At 37.7% G+C, this 14,829-nt stretch overlaps 1 protein-coding gene and 1 pseudogene across 5 annotated transcripts in view; one reads left to right on the top strand and one right to left on the bottom strand.

Annotated features, from left to right (window-relative positions):
* L3MBTL3 (L3MBTL histone methyl-lysine binding protein 3) overlaps positions 1-14,829 on the top strand; it is a 119,574-nt gene that overhangs the window by 18,049 nt on the left and 86,696 nt on the right. For 4 of the 5 annotated variants that reach the window (XM_032407883.1, XM_032407886.1, XM_032407884.1 and 1 more), the window contains exons 3-5: positions 7,339-7,455; positions 13,941-14,052; positions 14,418-14,492. In XM_032407883.1, the coding sequence (XP_032263774.1) occupies positions 7,354-7,455; positions 13,941-14,052; positions 14,418-14,492 (289 nt within the window). In that variant the 5' untranslated portion in view covers positions 7,339-7,353. The remainder of the gene's footprint in view (positions 1-7,338; positions 7,456-13,940; positions 14,053-14,417; positions 14,493-14,829) is intronic. The other variant, XM_032407887.1, reaches the window with a different exon arrangement.
* On the bottom strand, positions 4,954-6,500 carry LOC116634705 (annotated as a pseudogene).

Genomic DNA, 14,829 nt, shown 5'->3' with positions numbered 1-14,829 from the left:
GGTCCTTTTTGACATCAGCAGTGGCTAGAGACTGTTAGGATTTAGAAGAGGTTAAGAGGAAAGTGGTGGCTCTTCGCTGATAGCACAGAGGGCCCATCATGGTGCACTTTTGAGATACTTCCTTAGGAAATCTCAGCATCATTAACAAGAGACTGGGGGTGAGATTTTCTGCAGGATGAGAGATGCTGTTTGTGACTTGCATTGTGAGTTACTCTATTACCTACCTGCTTTTTATAGTCCGTGGAATATAGGTTACACATGGGATCGTGGAATCACACCAGGTGATAATTAAAGAAAACATAAAACAAAGCATTTCTAAGTTGTGGGGAAAAAAAACAAAACTGCTTCATTCTTAGGACCCCAACTGATTGAAGTGAAAAGACTTTGTATGTATGCAAGTGTGCACACTTCTGGAGAATGAAAACAAAGGAGGAAGACTTAGGGTGTCATGAAGAAGCAGCTTCTGTTAAAATAATATTGGTTGTTGGATGTTCTGTCTGATGAAGAGATGATAGAAAATGTCCTAGCCATTCAGACTTCTTGTGATAGTGCAAGTAGCCATTTGGCTTCAAAATCAGATAATGGGAAAGACAACATGGTAAATATTTTTATGTTATCGTATTTTATACACAATGTTCACAAACCTTAAAGTGAAACAATGAATAGAAAATTTTTTATAAATTTTAGATATGTGCTTATAGGTAGAGTACACTGTGAAACATCACTGATGTTTTATGGAGCAAAAGCGAATTCTCAGTATTTCTAAAAATGTGTCGTGAGCATTTACTACGGGTTTTGTATAGGGCTAACTTTTAGATTTCTCCTGCTTTCTATTCCTTCTCCTAGTCACAGACAGGATTTTGTTGTTGTGAATTTCATGCATTTATGTTTTTTATTTTTTTAAAGATTTTATTTATGTATTTGACAGAGAGAGACACAGCGAGAGAGGGAACACAAGCAGGGGGAGTGGGAGAGGGAGAAGCAGGCTTCCTGATGAGCAGGGATCCCGATGTGGGGCTCGATCCCAGGACCCTGGGATCATGACCTGAGCCGAAGGCAGACGGTTAACGACTGAGTCACCCAGGCGCCTGGGAAAAGACTGAAATTGTATTTCTGTTGTATATGTGTCTTAATGACACTTTGTTAATAAGTATATATTTGATGATATTTTATTAAAAGGATACAATTGCACTGATATACATAAATCAAGAACTTCGGCCCTAGTAAATTGGTTTCTGGATTTGTCATGTCTAAGGAATAACTTAGGGAAAAGTAGGTTTAGCCAGATTCTTAGAGGGGTAAGTCTCTGAGACAAGACAAGACAGTGGTTGAGAAAAAAGCCCATGGTTGGAATCAGACTGACCTGGTTTCAGATATTGGCCATGCCACCAGATAAGGTTTTGGGTGAATTACTGAACTCTGCAACTCACTTTCTTCAGTGTAGACTGGAGGGATTATTAGAACCCATCTTTTTGTGAGAAAGAAAGAAATGAAATAATATATGTAAATTGCTGCTTTGAATCCTTTTCTGGAAGAAGGTGAGATTGAATTAATAAATTAAAAAGTATACGTATTATGTCTGACACTGAGTACCTGGTGAATAAATGCTATTGTGATTAGAGAAAGAATAGTAAAACTTTCTTTTCCATGGATCACTCAGGTTTTACCCAGTTTATCCACCAGGGGGGAAATTATTCTGTCACTCTACTGTCTATCAAGAAAAAGTTGCCACTCCTACAACACTTAATAAGGAAGTTGATTTTGTTGCTGATCTCTATTTAGTGAGGTAGGAGTTGTAGAGAACTTAAGTGCAAGTCTTAATTCACTTAACATCTTCACTGTTTCTTAGATTAATCTTCCTCAGGCCTTCACATCTTAGTTTCTGTTTTAAGGGTTAAGTCCTAATGGTAGTGAAATCTAGTACTTCTTCAATTTCAGACTGTATAAAATTTGAAATGATCAGAAATAGACTTAATATGTAACATTTGACATTTGCTCATTTAAAGGGGACAAAGGAAGAAAGAATATGGAAGCATCTAATAAACAAAAGCTAGCTATAATTCAAAGAAACACAGGTTTTTTTTCTATTGACTATTTAAGAAATAAATGTGCATTATGTATCTAAAGAGACTGCACTTAAAATATATTTCTATTATAGAATTTTTCAAGCACTTATAAACCTAAGATGTAGTATAATAAACTGCTATGGGCCCTTCAGACTTCTTGAGAATTACCAGCACGTTGCCTGTTTATTTCACCACTTCACCGTCTTGACTAATTTATAGCAAATTCCTAACTTAATCATTCCATCTGTCCGTTTCAGTTGACAAGGATGAAGTCCCCTTTTGAAAGTACATGCCATCATCATCCCTCCAGAAAAATCAGTGTTTTTGTACATCATCAAATAGCCAGGTGGCATTCATGCTTCCCTTCCTGTCTAATCTTCGTCGTCTTCTTTAAAAAATAGTTTAAATCAGGGTCCAAACAAGATCTATGAGTTATGATATTGTGCTTTATTAATATGTCACTCAAATCTCTTAATCTAAGTTTCAGATTTCCTCTTCCATGGATTTTTTTTACTCCTGGCCTTGTGCGTGTGTATGTGTCTGTGTGGCAGAAAGCCAAGTTTTTATCCTCTACAGCAGTGGCTCTCAAGTCTCTTTGACCCTCTTAAGAATGACTGAAAACCCCAAAGAGCTATTGTTGGTATGGGTTATATCTATTAATATTTTCTGTATTTAAAATTAAAATACATAATTTAAACTATTTACTTAAAAATAACAGTAGCAAGCCCATTATGTTAATATATTTCTGCACAGTTTTCATGAAACATAATCATAGTTTCCATAATGGAAAAATGAGAGAAGTGGCACTGTGTTACATTTTTGAAAATCTCTTTCATGTCTGGCTTAATAGAAAATAGCTGGATTTTCATATCTGCTTCTGCATTCAATCTGTTGCAGTATGTTGTTTTGGTTGAGGTGTATGAAGAAAATCTGCTTTACACAGATGTGGGGTTGGAAAGGGGGAGGAGTATTTTAAGTTTTTTCATTAAATGGTGGACATTCTTCTGTGATACTACACCAAAAGTTGACAAGTGGTAGTTTCTTAAAGGTAAGTTGCAGTGGGCAATTTGAAACCCTGACAATGAACTTTTCATACTACATTAAAATCCATTGGTCTGTCATACACTTAAATGGATCCTTTCCATGCATAATTTTGTGACATCAGCATGGTTATTTGGGAAAATACTGCTTCACTGAGTTATGCAAATCTCCCAAATGTTGACATATGTCAAATATAAAATATTTTAAAAATCCTCTTCATGACTATTACCACCCATCTCCTTAGAAAAGTATTTAGCTACTGGGAAGCTGTCAAGCTCATGGTGGTAGATACACGTTTTCCAAAATCATGGTTTTCCCTTGAATGCTCAGATTGTATCTTCAGCAACAAATGCTGTCAGTGTTTTCCTTGTCGCTGACAGGCTCACTTCATTTATTTTTGACAAAATATTTGCCAGATATCCAAACCTGAATGAACAAGAGTTTGTTAAATCAATGGCATCCCATGGAAAAAGCAGCTCGTTCAGCTTGCGTCTCAAACAGTTCACAGGTGCTCTTCCTTGGTACTTTGACACACCCAAGCGCTCTGTGTGTGCTTCCCCTTTCATCACACAGAATATTAAAAGATGTGTATTTACATATCAAGACTTAATGAAAGCTGTGACTTGACTTCATCAAGGATGATCTCTAGTGAAACTGGTGTTTCCTGTAAGTACAAGGTGGTAAAGGAGGCAATGACTACTCCTACCCTTGGGTGCCCTATTTACTCATCGTCGCTTCTGTCCCATCGGTGCAGATGTCAACATAGCAAAGAAAGCAAATCATGGGTTAGTATTTTTATGAAAATAGTTTTGACTTCTTGGGCCTTTTGAAAGGGCCTCAGGTCCTCCCAGCGTCTGTGGACCACATTTTGAGAATTGTTGCTAAGAGTTTCTGACAGTCTGAATTTTACTCCCTCTCTATTTTTACGGTGTGATTTAACATGTCTCTTTCTCTGGTATTTCCTGTAAATAGACTTGATCAGATTAGGTTTGGTTTGGTTTTTTCTTGGCAAGACGACTTCACAGATGGTGTTGGGTTTGTATTCTTAGTGGTCATCGATGGCCATTGCCAAAGCCATTCATTTATCGAGGATTGAAAATGGTAATGTTTCAGTATTGTCATTCCTTATTTTTTTTTATTATTCTTTTTAAGGGTAAAGTGGGTATTTTATTTATTTGTACTTAAACCTGTAAACCAATCAGCCAAACTGGTACTATTATCATGATACATTAAAATACAAAACATCTTTCTACAAATACTAGAAAAATGAACAAATTAACAGTTGAGGTTATTAACGAGAAAAGCCTCACAATCTCAGAAAATACAAATTATCCTTCATCACACGTCTTTGTATCTTCACTTCCTATTTTTTAGGTTAGATTCTAGAGCCTAAAGCTATCTACATTAGGACTGTATCTAGTTATCTATAGCCAGAAACACTTTTTATCATGTTGTCCATAGCAGCCAATGCTACTGAAACCTCTTTGACTCCAATCGTACCCCCTCAATGGACACAATAAGAATAATGGGTGGGGCGCCTGGGTGGCTCAGTCGTTAAGCGTCTGCCTTCGGCTCAGGTCATAATCCCAGGATCCTGGGATCACGAGCCCCGCATCAGGCTCCCTGCTCCGCAGGAAGCCTGCTTCTCCCTCGCCCGCTCCCCCTGCTTGTGTTCCCTCTCTTGCTGTGTCTCTCTCTGTCAAATAAATAAAATCTTAAAAAAAAAAAAAAAAAGAATAATGGGAAACAGAATATGGAGGCAGAGATATATAGGACCTTAAAAGACAAAGCCTAGGAGAAGTAATATAACCACCGCCCAAACTGAGATCGAATAATATACTCATAGTCACACAGCTTCAGGCTCTATGTTCACAGAGTAATTTGGAAACAAATCCATTATTTGCTGGGTACTAAAATACTTAGCGGATTCTTGTATTACACTATGGCTTTCCCCAGAAGTTTCTAAGATGGACTCCAAATCGCTGATGGAATTTTGCTGGAATTGGATCTGGGGCTGCAGGGATTCCTCTCCACAGTTCTGGAGCTTATTGTTCCAGGCTTGGGGCACCAGGTCTGACTGGTCCAGGAATGGTTGCTCCAAGACTGGCCGTTCCAGGAGTGGTTGCTCCAAGACTGGCTGTTTCAGGTCTGGTTGTTCCAATTCGGGTTATTCCAGGTCTGGTTGCTCCATACTGGAAGGTTTCTGGAAGTGTTCCTCAGGTATCCCTGGTGGTAGGAATAGAAGCCTGGGTATTTTGCGGTTGCTGTGCTGTTCTGAGTCACACTCTTGCTCTCCTCTGGTCAATGGTTTTTCTGCACCTCTTACATTTCATTCTCTGGTTCTGGAACCAGGTCTTCACCTGCTTATAGCTAAGGTTCAGAATGTTGGAAAGTTCTTGCATCTGCTGGAGACTGAGGTATTTCTGTCTCGGAAATCAATCATTGAGGACATAGAGTTGGGTCGGAGAGAACACGGTCCTGATCTGTTTCTTGCCCTGGGCCGTGTCTTCCTTCCTCACTGTTGTCTCCTCACCAGAAGTGGGTGGTAGTTTTACCCTGGGACTGGTGGAGGAGTCGGGGCTGTCCTGAACAAGCAGATCAATGGAGGAAGGAAGAGGAGAGACAGTCTCCACGTGGGGTGTCTCAGCAGATGACATTTTGCAGGGATGCATAATTTTCTTCAGGCCCATAAATCTCAGGCACTGAAGAAGAGTCCCTAGAACTGGGTGCTTCGGGGCCAGGCGGGCATTGGGGGCAGAGCTGGATCCTTGCGAATTCTCAGTTAATCCTGTCTCTCCTTCTTTATTTATTAGCAGGAACTCTTTCTAAACTGAAACTTCCTCTCACCAATGATTTGGCTACCCTGAGATACAGTTCCCATGGGTCTCATGCAATGTAGGCAGGATAAATCCTTGTTTCTTTTTCCAGATAAGTTGGTTCCCTTGTAGTCTCAAAAGGTGATCAATGAAGTGTTCTTGGTTTGTTTGTTTGTTTTCAATATCAATATGAACTCATGGATTTAAACTTCCTTGATGTGTTTCAATTCTTTGCAGGAATCCTGTCCTTAGTTTGGCCAGCAGGAGCCTCTTCAAGTTGGCTTCTGAGTTCTTTTGATATGATCTCTGTTGTCTTTGATAGCTTCCTTGCTTTTTGTTGACCAGTTCCAGATTCATCTTGCACATCTGCCACTGAGCAGAAATCAGCCCCTTCTCTGGGAAGACCTCAGAGAAATGGTATTTAGAGACCACAGTCTGAGCACTTGGCTGCTCATTACTGTTGGTTGTTTCTAGATTTTGTCACTGGGCAAAGCTAGAAAATATGCATATTTTTTAAAGGTTAAAGTGCATTATGAATTCATACTGACACTTCCATTCAAATTTAGGACTTACCCATCTTTCATTGCTTATCAATGACACCAACATAATTACTTACTTTTTTTTATCCCATACCACATAGACAACAGTCTCGGAATAACAGTATCAATGTGACCACTAACAGTGTGATTATGGAAAACTGTTTTGCAGTTTTTAAAAAAATGCAAATTAAAAGCATTATCACAGTTAGCTAGTTGACTTGGTTATCTTAACATAGCCTTATTATTAGTGTTTGCTGTATATTTTAAGACTGCTTCCCTATTTCCCAGAACATCAAATTGGCAGATATCTCGACTGAATTAAATTAATCAATTTACTGAAAGAATCAATCACCCTGTGAATTCATTGAATTGACACAGCACACTTAATTGACAAGTTTAGTGTAGATGACAGTCCTCATGGACTGGCATTTTCTTGTTCTTTTTTATTATCTAAATGGCTTCATTTTGTTTATTAACATTATTAATATTAATTCTGTTCTTTATACCCACTCTCTTTTCAATATCTTAAAGTAGCAACAACAAAAAAACTACTTAGTGGGCAACAATTTCTATTTATATATGTCATGATTTTTTATTTTAGATGAATATGCAATGAAACAAATAATTCCTTTTTAAGAATAGAAAAGTTGACACTTTCTAATTTATAAATTTTAGTAATATTGTTTCTTCTATACTTTACCAGGGATTACACTAGGAAAAAAATGATATTTTTGAAGCATTTATTTCTAGATCTATGGATATGAGATTTGTGATCAAGAAAATTATGTAATTAAGGGAAACTGAGGCAGTGGCCACTAAAATAAAAACTGATCTGTAAGTAGAATATTTAATGATATGCCTTTTCCCCCCTTCCAGGTTCAAAAATAAATCATGACTGAATCTGCCTCTAGCACAAGTGGTCAAGAGTTTGATGTATTCAGTGTTATGGACTGGAAAGATGGAGTAGGCACATTACCCGGAAGTGACTTAAAGGTAAGCTGTCTTTATTAAATACAGTTATCTGTGTGTGCATCTGTGTGTGTTTATGAAAATAAATTTGACTAAATATGTGAGAGAAGAATTAAAAGCATTAATAAGCATAACCCTCTAGGCTTCATATGATGCCCAGATCTCTACAGTAAATTTTCAAGACAATTTGAAATGCTGACGACTTGGCAGAAGTCTTTGTCACTTGGGGTGGTGGATGGGAATATTTTGGCAATATGTGCTTATTTTGCAGAAGTTGAATTGTAGCTTCCAGAGGATCATCCCAGGTTTGACTTTATCATGATGGACAATAAATATGGAAATGGTAGGCTTAGAAGACCTAGCTTCCTATGTTTTTTAGTTATGAACTTTATAACTTTAAATGAATAACCACATTCCCTGTGCCCTAGTTTTCTCTATTAAAAACTGGATAAGGTTAAAATATTGAATAGACAGGGCTATTCTCCTCCCTTAAATTATTTATACTATAAATATGGATTTTTATATAATCACTTGTTCAAAAGCTGGTCCTTCCTGTAAACCAGGTTGCTTTTATATAGATGAGAACTCTCTTCAGAGAGTGATGCTTTAGTCTGCTCCTTTCCTGTGTGCTCATCCTGCCCCTTTTCTCAAGCCTCCCTAAACCCATGGTAGGACCACCTCTGCTGCCCTATGAAACATAGTTATGCAAGCGCTCATTCGGGAAGCCAGTCACCCCCACCTCTCATTTCTAATGTGTTTTTGCTCTAATCCTATCTCTGGGACCTTGAACCTGTCTGTGGCCTTTTAGACTTTGTGTTTGTATGTGGTTACTCAGGTGTTTGAACTTCTAATCACCCTAACTGGCTGTTACTTGGCTTTCCTCTGTAGTGGTTGGTGTTGTGGTCTATCTTGAATAGAAGTTCCTGCCCCCAAATAGTGGCTTTCTGGAATCCAGTACCTTTTAGTGGCTACTTGACAAGTATCTCAGCCAAGCCCATTCTAGTTCATCCTCAGTGGTGAGATCTGGACAATCTGTCATTGGAAGAATACTTAGATTTTAGTTGGGTTAGGTTGAATTAAGTGCAGTGTGCCAATGTATCTATCTATCTGAGTTTAGCTTAACAAAAATACTGCAGTGAGGTTCATTGAAATCTGGAAAGGAGATATGGTTTTTAGTTTTAGTTCTGTATGACCTTGAACAAGTCAGTTAGTCTCTTTGGGCCAGTTTCCTTTTTGGTGAAATAAGGAATTAAATGAATACTCAGGATTTTATCTGCTCTAACATTCTCCAAATGTTCATCTGGATTAGATATGATGGGAATCGAGTGCTGAAATTTGTGAGAAAGAAAAACTGTTCCAGACGCTTATAATGTCAGCCTCATAGTAGCTACATGAGCTTTGTCAAGTTATTTAAATTTCCTAAGTTTCAGAATCTTTATCTATAAAATGAGGAAATAGGATCTATGTCACAAGGTGGTTATAAGGATTGAAAAAAATAACATATGGAAACACTTAACAAATTATATCTTTTCTGGCTTTGTGATATATTATGTAAGCTGCCTTTTTTTTTTTTATTGCTTTATTCTTGTATTTTCCTTGTACATTTTTGTCCCTTCTCAACTGTGTTATTTTGATGTCAGGTAGATGATGAAATTTATATAACTTTTGTGCAGTTAGATTTTGAACTTTCCATCCCTAAGAAATTTAAATTGCCTGAAGGTTTTCTAAACAATGGATTTTAGGAATTAACCTATTACTTTTATTAAGGTAATCAGGTAATTAAGCCACTTAGTGGGTATTATAATCTGGTTTATTTTATTTGACTTTTAGGCTCATCTAATTACCTAGGTAATTGCCATGTATCCAATTCACTATATGTACTGTAGACGGTTTGAAACCCCACTTCTAAAAAAAAAAATTAAAAAATTTTTTTTGTACTTTATAACCATTTTTACCTGAAGAGATTGAAGAACAAGCCAGTTGATTATGTTACTTAGGATTTCTAAATCACTTGCTCCTGGTATTAATGTCTGAGTTGTTTAAGAGACCTGATTGAGAAATTGATTTTTCACAAAAATAAGATACTAAAAAGAACTTTGAATAAAGCATGAGATTTACTCTCTGACATCGTGCCTTGTCTATCTTACATTACTGAAGCTTCTGTTTTTTAATGGGTATAGGTATGTGGATTTCCTCATAAACAAGGTGCTCTCCTAAGACAGCCAGCTCAGATTAGTGCAGCCCATATAATCAGCTAATACACAGAAGTCAGTTTCTTATCATGGGAACAGGTTTTTATATGCTTCAGTTTACTGCCATTTTGAAAGAACGTTTTTCTGTAAAACGTTGCTGGCCAATCAAGTTATGTCACTCTTCTGCTTAAGATCCTTTAGCAGTTTCCTGTCTTTCATGGCAAAGTTTATCACAGAAGTTTTTGGCGATCTGGCCTCTACTTTCCTCCAGCTGCATCTCATTTCACTCTTCTGTGCCATCTTGTTTCCTTTCCAGCCCAACTAGCTAGTTGAAGGCTTCAAACCTTGGTCTGTTTATGCTTTTTCCTGTTGCTGGAATCCCCTTGCCCCTCTTCATCCTGGACTAACCAATCTTTATATAAAACGGAGTGCAAAAACTTTTCATTTGGGTGCAGCAGTGGAAAGAATAGAGAGCTTACTCTCTGATGAGCACTTTATCTGCATCTTTTTATTTAATCCTTTTCTTTAACAGTGACAGTTCTTGTCACTGTTGTCAGTTTACAGATGGGAAAACAGAGGCCCAGAATGGTTAAAGCATTTGCTCAAGGTCAAGATATTGGCAGAACTGCGTCTAAAGCTGGGCTTTTCTGATACTGAAATCGATTCTCTTAATACTACTATACTACCGTCTAAAGGGAGAAAATGTTTTCATAACAAAAGAGATACAGGGAAAATGTTAGCGCAATTTAGAAGAGGTATTATTTTAGCTGGAGGGATCGGGAAGGCTTTGGGAAGTAGCTGTCGTGTGGGCTTCAGGTGTCTGAAAATAGGTCGGCATCGACGTGAAGACTTCTGCCGGCAGGGATGGTAGGCAAGAAAGAGAAGGACTAGCCTAAGAAAGTATAGTGTTAGGGGAGAACGGCAAGTGTCCACTGGCCCTCGTGGAAATGCTGTAGTCATCCACAAGACATTTTTGCTTAAACAAGCTTTGGAAACTGTACCGCTGCCTACTTATTCTGTAAAATGGCAAATTAGTATTTGTAGATTAATTTCTCAGGACCAGCCATACAAACAGGCAGGTATTAAGTGGTAGTGGGAAGGTGCATGGTAGGGCTCCCTGTCCCTAAGCAGTTTCTCTCTCTGAACTTCTAATTGATGTCTGAAATTTATCCACAGAGAATTATTCCTCTGGGTCGTAAGGATTTAGCTGCTTGAAATCCTTTAGTAAAATGCAGATGCACTCCTGGGAGCGATAGCATCTTATCTAGTAAGAATAGTTGCCACTTAACTGAGAGCAAGACCCTGCAGCAGCAATGCAGAAACCCAACTGGAAAATTCACTGTGCTTAGTGCAGTTTTGCCTTGTTGTGATGAATGTTGAGAAACGTGTAGTTACCAAAATCTTTGCTCTTAAAACAGATCGGTAAGTAGAACTCACATTTCAACATGGAAAGTAATAAAAATAGTAACCTCGGCAGCGTCTTTTAGTGATCTATTATTAAAGACAGGCAAAAATCAGCAAAGGATCCTTTGCCTCTACAAGAAAAAATAAAGAAGAGAATTGAATCAATTAAAGGTAGTTCAAGCCAAGCTAAACAAACCAACCTTTGCAACCCCTTGTATATTTCAGGCATAATTGTTTTCTGACTGACCTAGTTGTATCCACTAACAGAACAAATTACAGTGTCAGCTGATGTGTTTGATGTGCTTAATAAATTTCTTTTGTAAAGTTTATAATTTTGATGTTCTTGATTATGGAATGGAGCCACTCAATAAATTTTTATGCTGCTTTTTAGATGTCTAAGTTAAAAGAACTAATAACTTTGAAAAAAGAAATAAGAGGGATTATTTCAAGTTTCCATGGCTCTAAAACCATTCATAAAGGCATTCCCATTTCAGAACCTGAGGGTTTTATTGGGGGAAAAAAATGTTAGGGAATGTGTCAGTCTTTCTGGAATTCCATCTGTGGAACTCCAGTAATGCTGGCAGCACCTACCAGCCTATGTGGTCCAGCATTTTCTACAATAGCAACATTGTGAAAGACAGTAAATCCAAATTGAGAAGCCAGAAAAAAAAAAAATTTAATCCCTGTGTCTTTTTGCATACAATAGGGTACTTTGAAAACACTTGGAGGTTAATTTTTGAGATAAAGTAACTTCAGTGAGATGTTCTTTACTTTTTCAGGGTTATGGATGCCTTTGGGAATATGATGAAACTTATGAACCCGATCCCCAGAAAAATATATATGTGCCCCTGATGTAATTTTGCATGTATTTCATGGGATTCATCAATCTCCTGAAGTCCAGTTATGGATCCCTGGCTTACAGGAGTTAATTGTGTCCCTGAGTGTCGTGACATCTTTACTTTGTACTTTGGCTGTAGTTCAGTTACTGGCAATAAGTATTAGAAGGAAAAGATAATTGGGATTAATTGTTGTATTGTGGGAATATTATCTTTTAACTTTGAGAGTAGTTGAGCCTAAAGCTTCCAAGTGTCATAACTCTGAATTTTTATTTAAAGATTCCACTGAGTGGTGTTCTCTTTCTCAGTGTTGGAAATGCAGGGTCCCTCCCAGCTTAGCAGCAATTTGGAAACTTAATACCACAGGAGACTCTCAGTGTAATGCAAATGGTGCTGTTTCTCACATTTTATAGTTTTCAAATAGGTATAAATTAACATCAGCATATAATAAAAGTAAAATTACTTACCTGAACTGAATGACAAAGGTCATGCCTATAGTTTTGTTAAACTTTCATGCAGAATTTATTTTTTGTCTTACTCTTTAATATCATTAATTAGTAACATTATGGCTTGTTTTTTCTACTCTTGCCCAGTAGATGGTACTGTCAGCTTTATTTTGAAATATTCCCTTTTCAGAGTAGATCATTTAAAATGTTTTTTTCCAAAAAGTAAAGTTATTTTTAGCTCTTTTCCTCTCAGTTACTTTTTTGCCACTTCCTAGACTGATATTTTTAGGTGAGCACACTAGGTATAGTAAACACATGTTAGCTGGGAACTTCTATCTGAAATACGGAGTAGAAAACATTTTCACTTTTATTAACAGTTTCAGCTTTGTCAGCCTAAAAAGCTTTTAATCACTGTAGAGTACATGCATAAAATTTTTTAATGTGCTGTGTTTTCCTGGTGGAAAGAATAGTAATTTTTGCTTCAGCTTTTTCTGACTGGTAGTCTGAATGATTAAATGAATCCTCCTATGGGCATGTTGACTAAATAGATGTTTTAGATTGGGGAATGGAAGGTCTTAAGTTTCACTACTACATATTGGCATGCTCATCCATATTTCTGCGAAAGATCTAAAAACTTTAAGCAAAAAAGTTTTATAATCTTTTGAATCGTGAGCTTTCCAGTTTTTCACCAGCTGTCAAAATTAGTGGATCCTTGGTGTCATTTTATTTTATGGAAAAACAGAGAACTATGGAAAACTTTGAACTTCATGAATAGGAGAGAAAACTTAGTTGTTTCAAAGGGGATTGGGGGAGTGGGGTCCCTGCACGTAGATAGTAGTTAAGCCTTCAACACATGCACAGTACAACCAGGCTATTGCAGAAGCATATTTGATTTGAAGCTTGCCATGAGATGAGAGGAAATTTTCAATATTTGGAATCAAAATGTCCATGAAATCAAAATGCCTATAATTTTTAGTGATAGCATTGGCCAGTAGCTAGTAGATTTGTTCAGATCTCCATAGACTTTACCAGTTGTTTTGGAGGACTCCAGGTGAATAGGATGGAGAATTCCAAAAAGCAGTGGAAGAAAGAAGTATGGAGCTGGGGCTCACCTGGTCACACATCAGCCTTCCTCGTCTACATCTTGGAAATATAAGGAGATGCGAGTGCAGGTCATTATTTCTGGAAGAGAGATTTCTTTCTCTTGGCCTAGGTGAACTTGGGTGAGACAAGTTGATTCCTGGGAAAAGTCATTCTTCTTTTACTAATTTTGATTACTAAGTAAGTAGTAATACGAAATAAGGAAGAAAAAAAAAGTCCTAGCAAAAACTGATGTTTGGATTTATAGAGTACATGGAGTGAGTAGTCAGTTCTACTGGCACAGCGTAGGGTTGGTTGGTTATCGTACTCGAAGAAGTACCTTGCTGCTTTTGTTCTGTTTTCCCTTCCCTGAATCCCCAAATTAGTAAAATGCAAAGGACTTAATATTAGTAGAGGGCTTATCTAGATATATTTGCTGAAATGAACTTTTAAAGCATAATTACTTTGCTTAAAGACTATACGTGTCAGCCATGAAACAATTATTTGAGCGGTTTTGTAAATGTCGCCTCTTTCCACCATGTTGTCTCTAGTTTCGGGTGAACGAGTTTGGAGCCCTGGAAGTTATCACAGATGAGAGTGAGATGGAAAACGTGAAAAAAGCAACAGCTACCACAACCTGGATGGTACCAACTGCTCAAGAAGGTAAGAATGGGTCGTCTGCAGGGCCTTTCTTTCTTTTGAGAGTTTTAAAATAAGACTATCTGGTTTTATAATAGGCTGGAACTTTGAAAATCCTGGGTGATTTTCATGTCATGTGTTCTTAAGTAAATTTCTATAACAAAACTCATATGGAACCAACTTTTATATTTTAAAATAACTATAAACTGTCTTCTTTCCTAATGCCAGATCTGTAATAGGACAAGGTTAATTGGAAATTATCAAGTAAATCCAGTGTTGTAATAGCCTACCCAGGTGATTTAGCCAAAAGCCTGCCACTTTTTTCTCATCTACTCCGATGGTTGTAACTAACACCTATATGCTGATGACTCCTAAATCTATATCTCCAGCCCCGACCTCTCCCCCGAGCTCCAGGCCCGTATTTCCACCTGCCTACTGGACATCTCCACCTGGATGTCCCACAGGTACCTCAAACTCCACATGTCTGAAATGCGATTCATTTTCTATTTCTTTCTTCCCTTCCCCCAAACCTGCTCTTTCTTCTATAACCCATATTTCAGTTGGTGGTAGCACCATCCACCCAGTGGACAAGTAAGAAATCTAGGAGTCATCCTGAATTTGTCCTCCCCCAGTCCCATGGCCTGTTACTCAACCCTCTTGGTTTTTATTTCCTAAATACGTCTCAGATCTGGCTTTTTCTACTAATGATCACTGCCACTGCCTCAGTGTAGGCCCTTATCAGCTCTCACCTGAACTATTGCAGACTCCACCTCGAGAATCACTCTGCTGCTAATTTCACCT

The sequence above is a fragment of the Phoca vitulina genome, unplaced genomic scaffold (genome assembly GCF_004348235.1).
Source record: "Phoca vitulina isolate PV1807 unplaced genomic scaffold, GSC_HSeal_1.0 scaffold9, whole genome shotgun sequence".
Lineage (NCBI taxonomy): Eukaryota > Metazoa > Chordata > Mammalia > Carnivora > Phocidae > Phoca > Phoca vitulina.
This window is presented reverse-complemented; position numbering and strand designations above follow the sequence as displayed.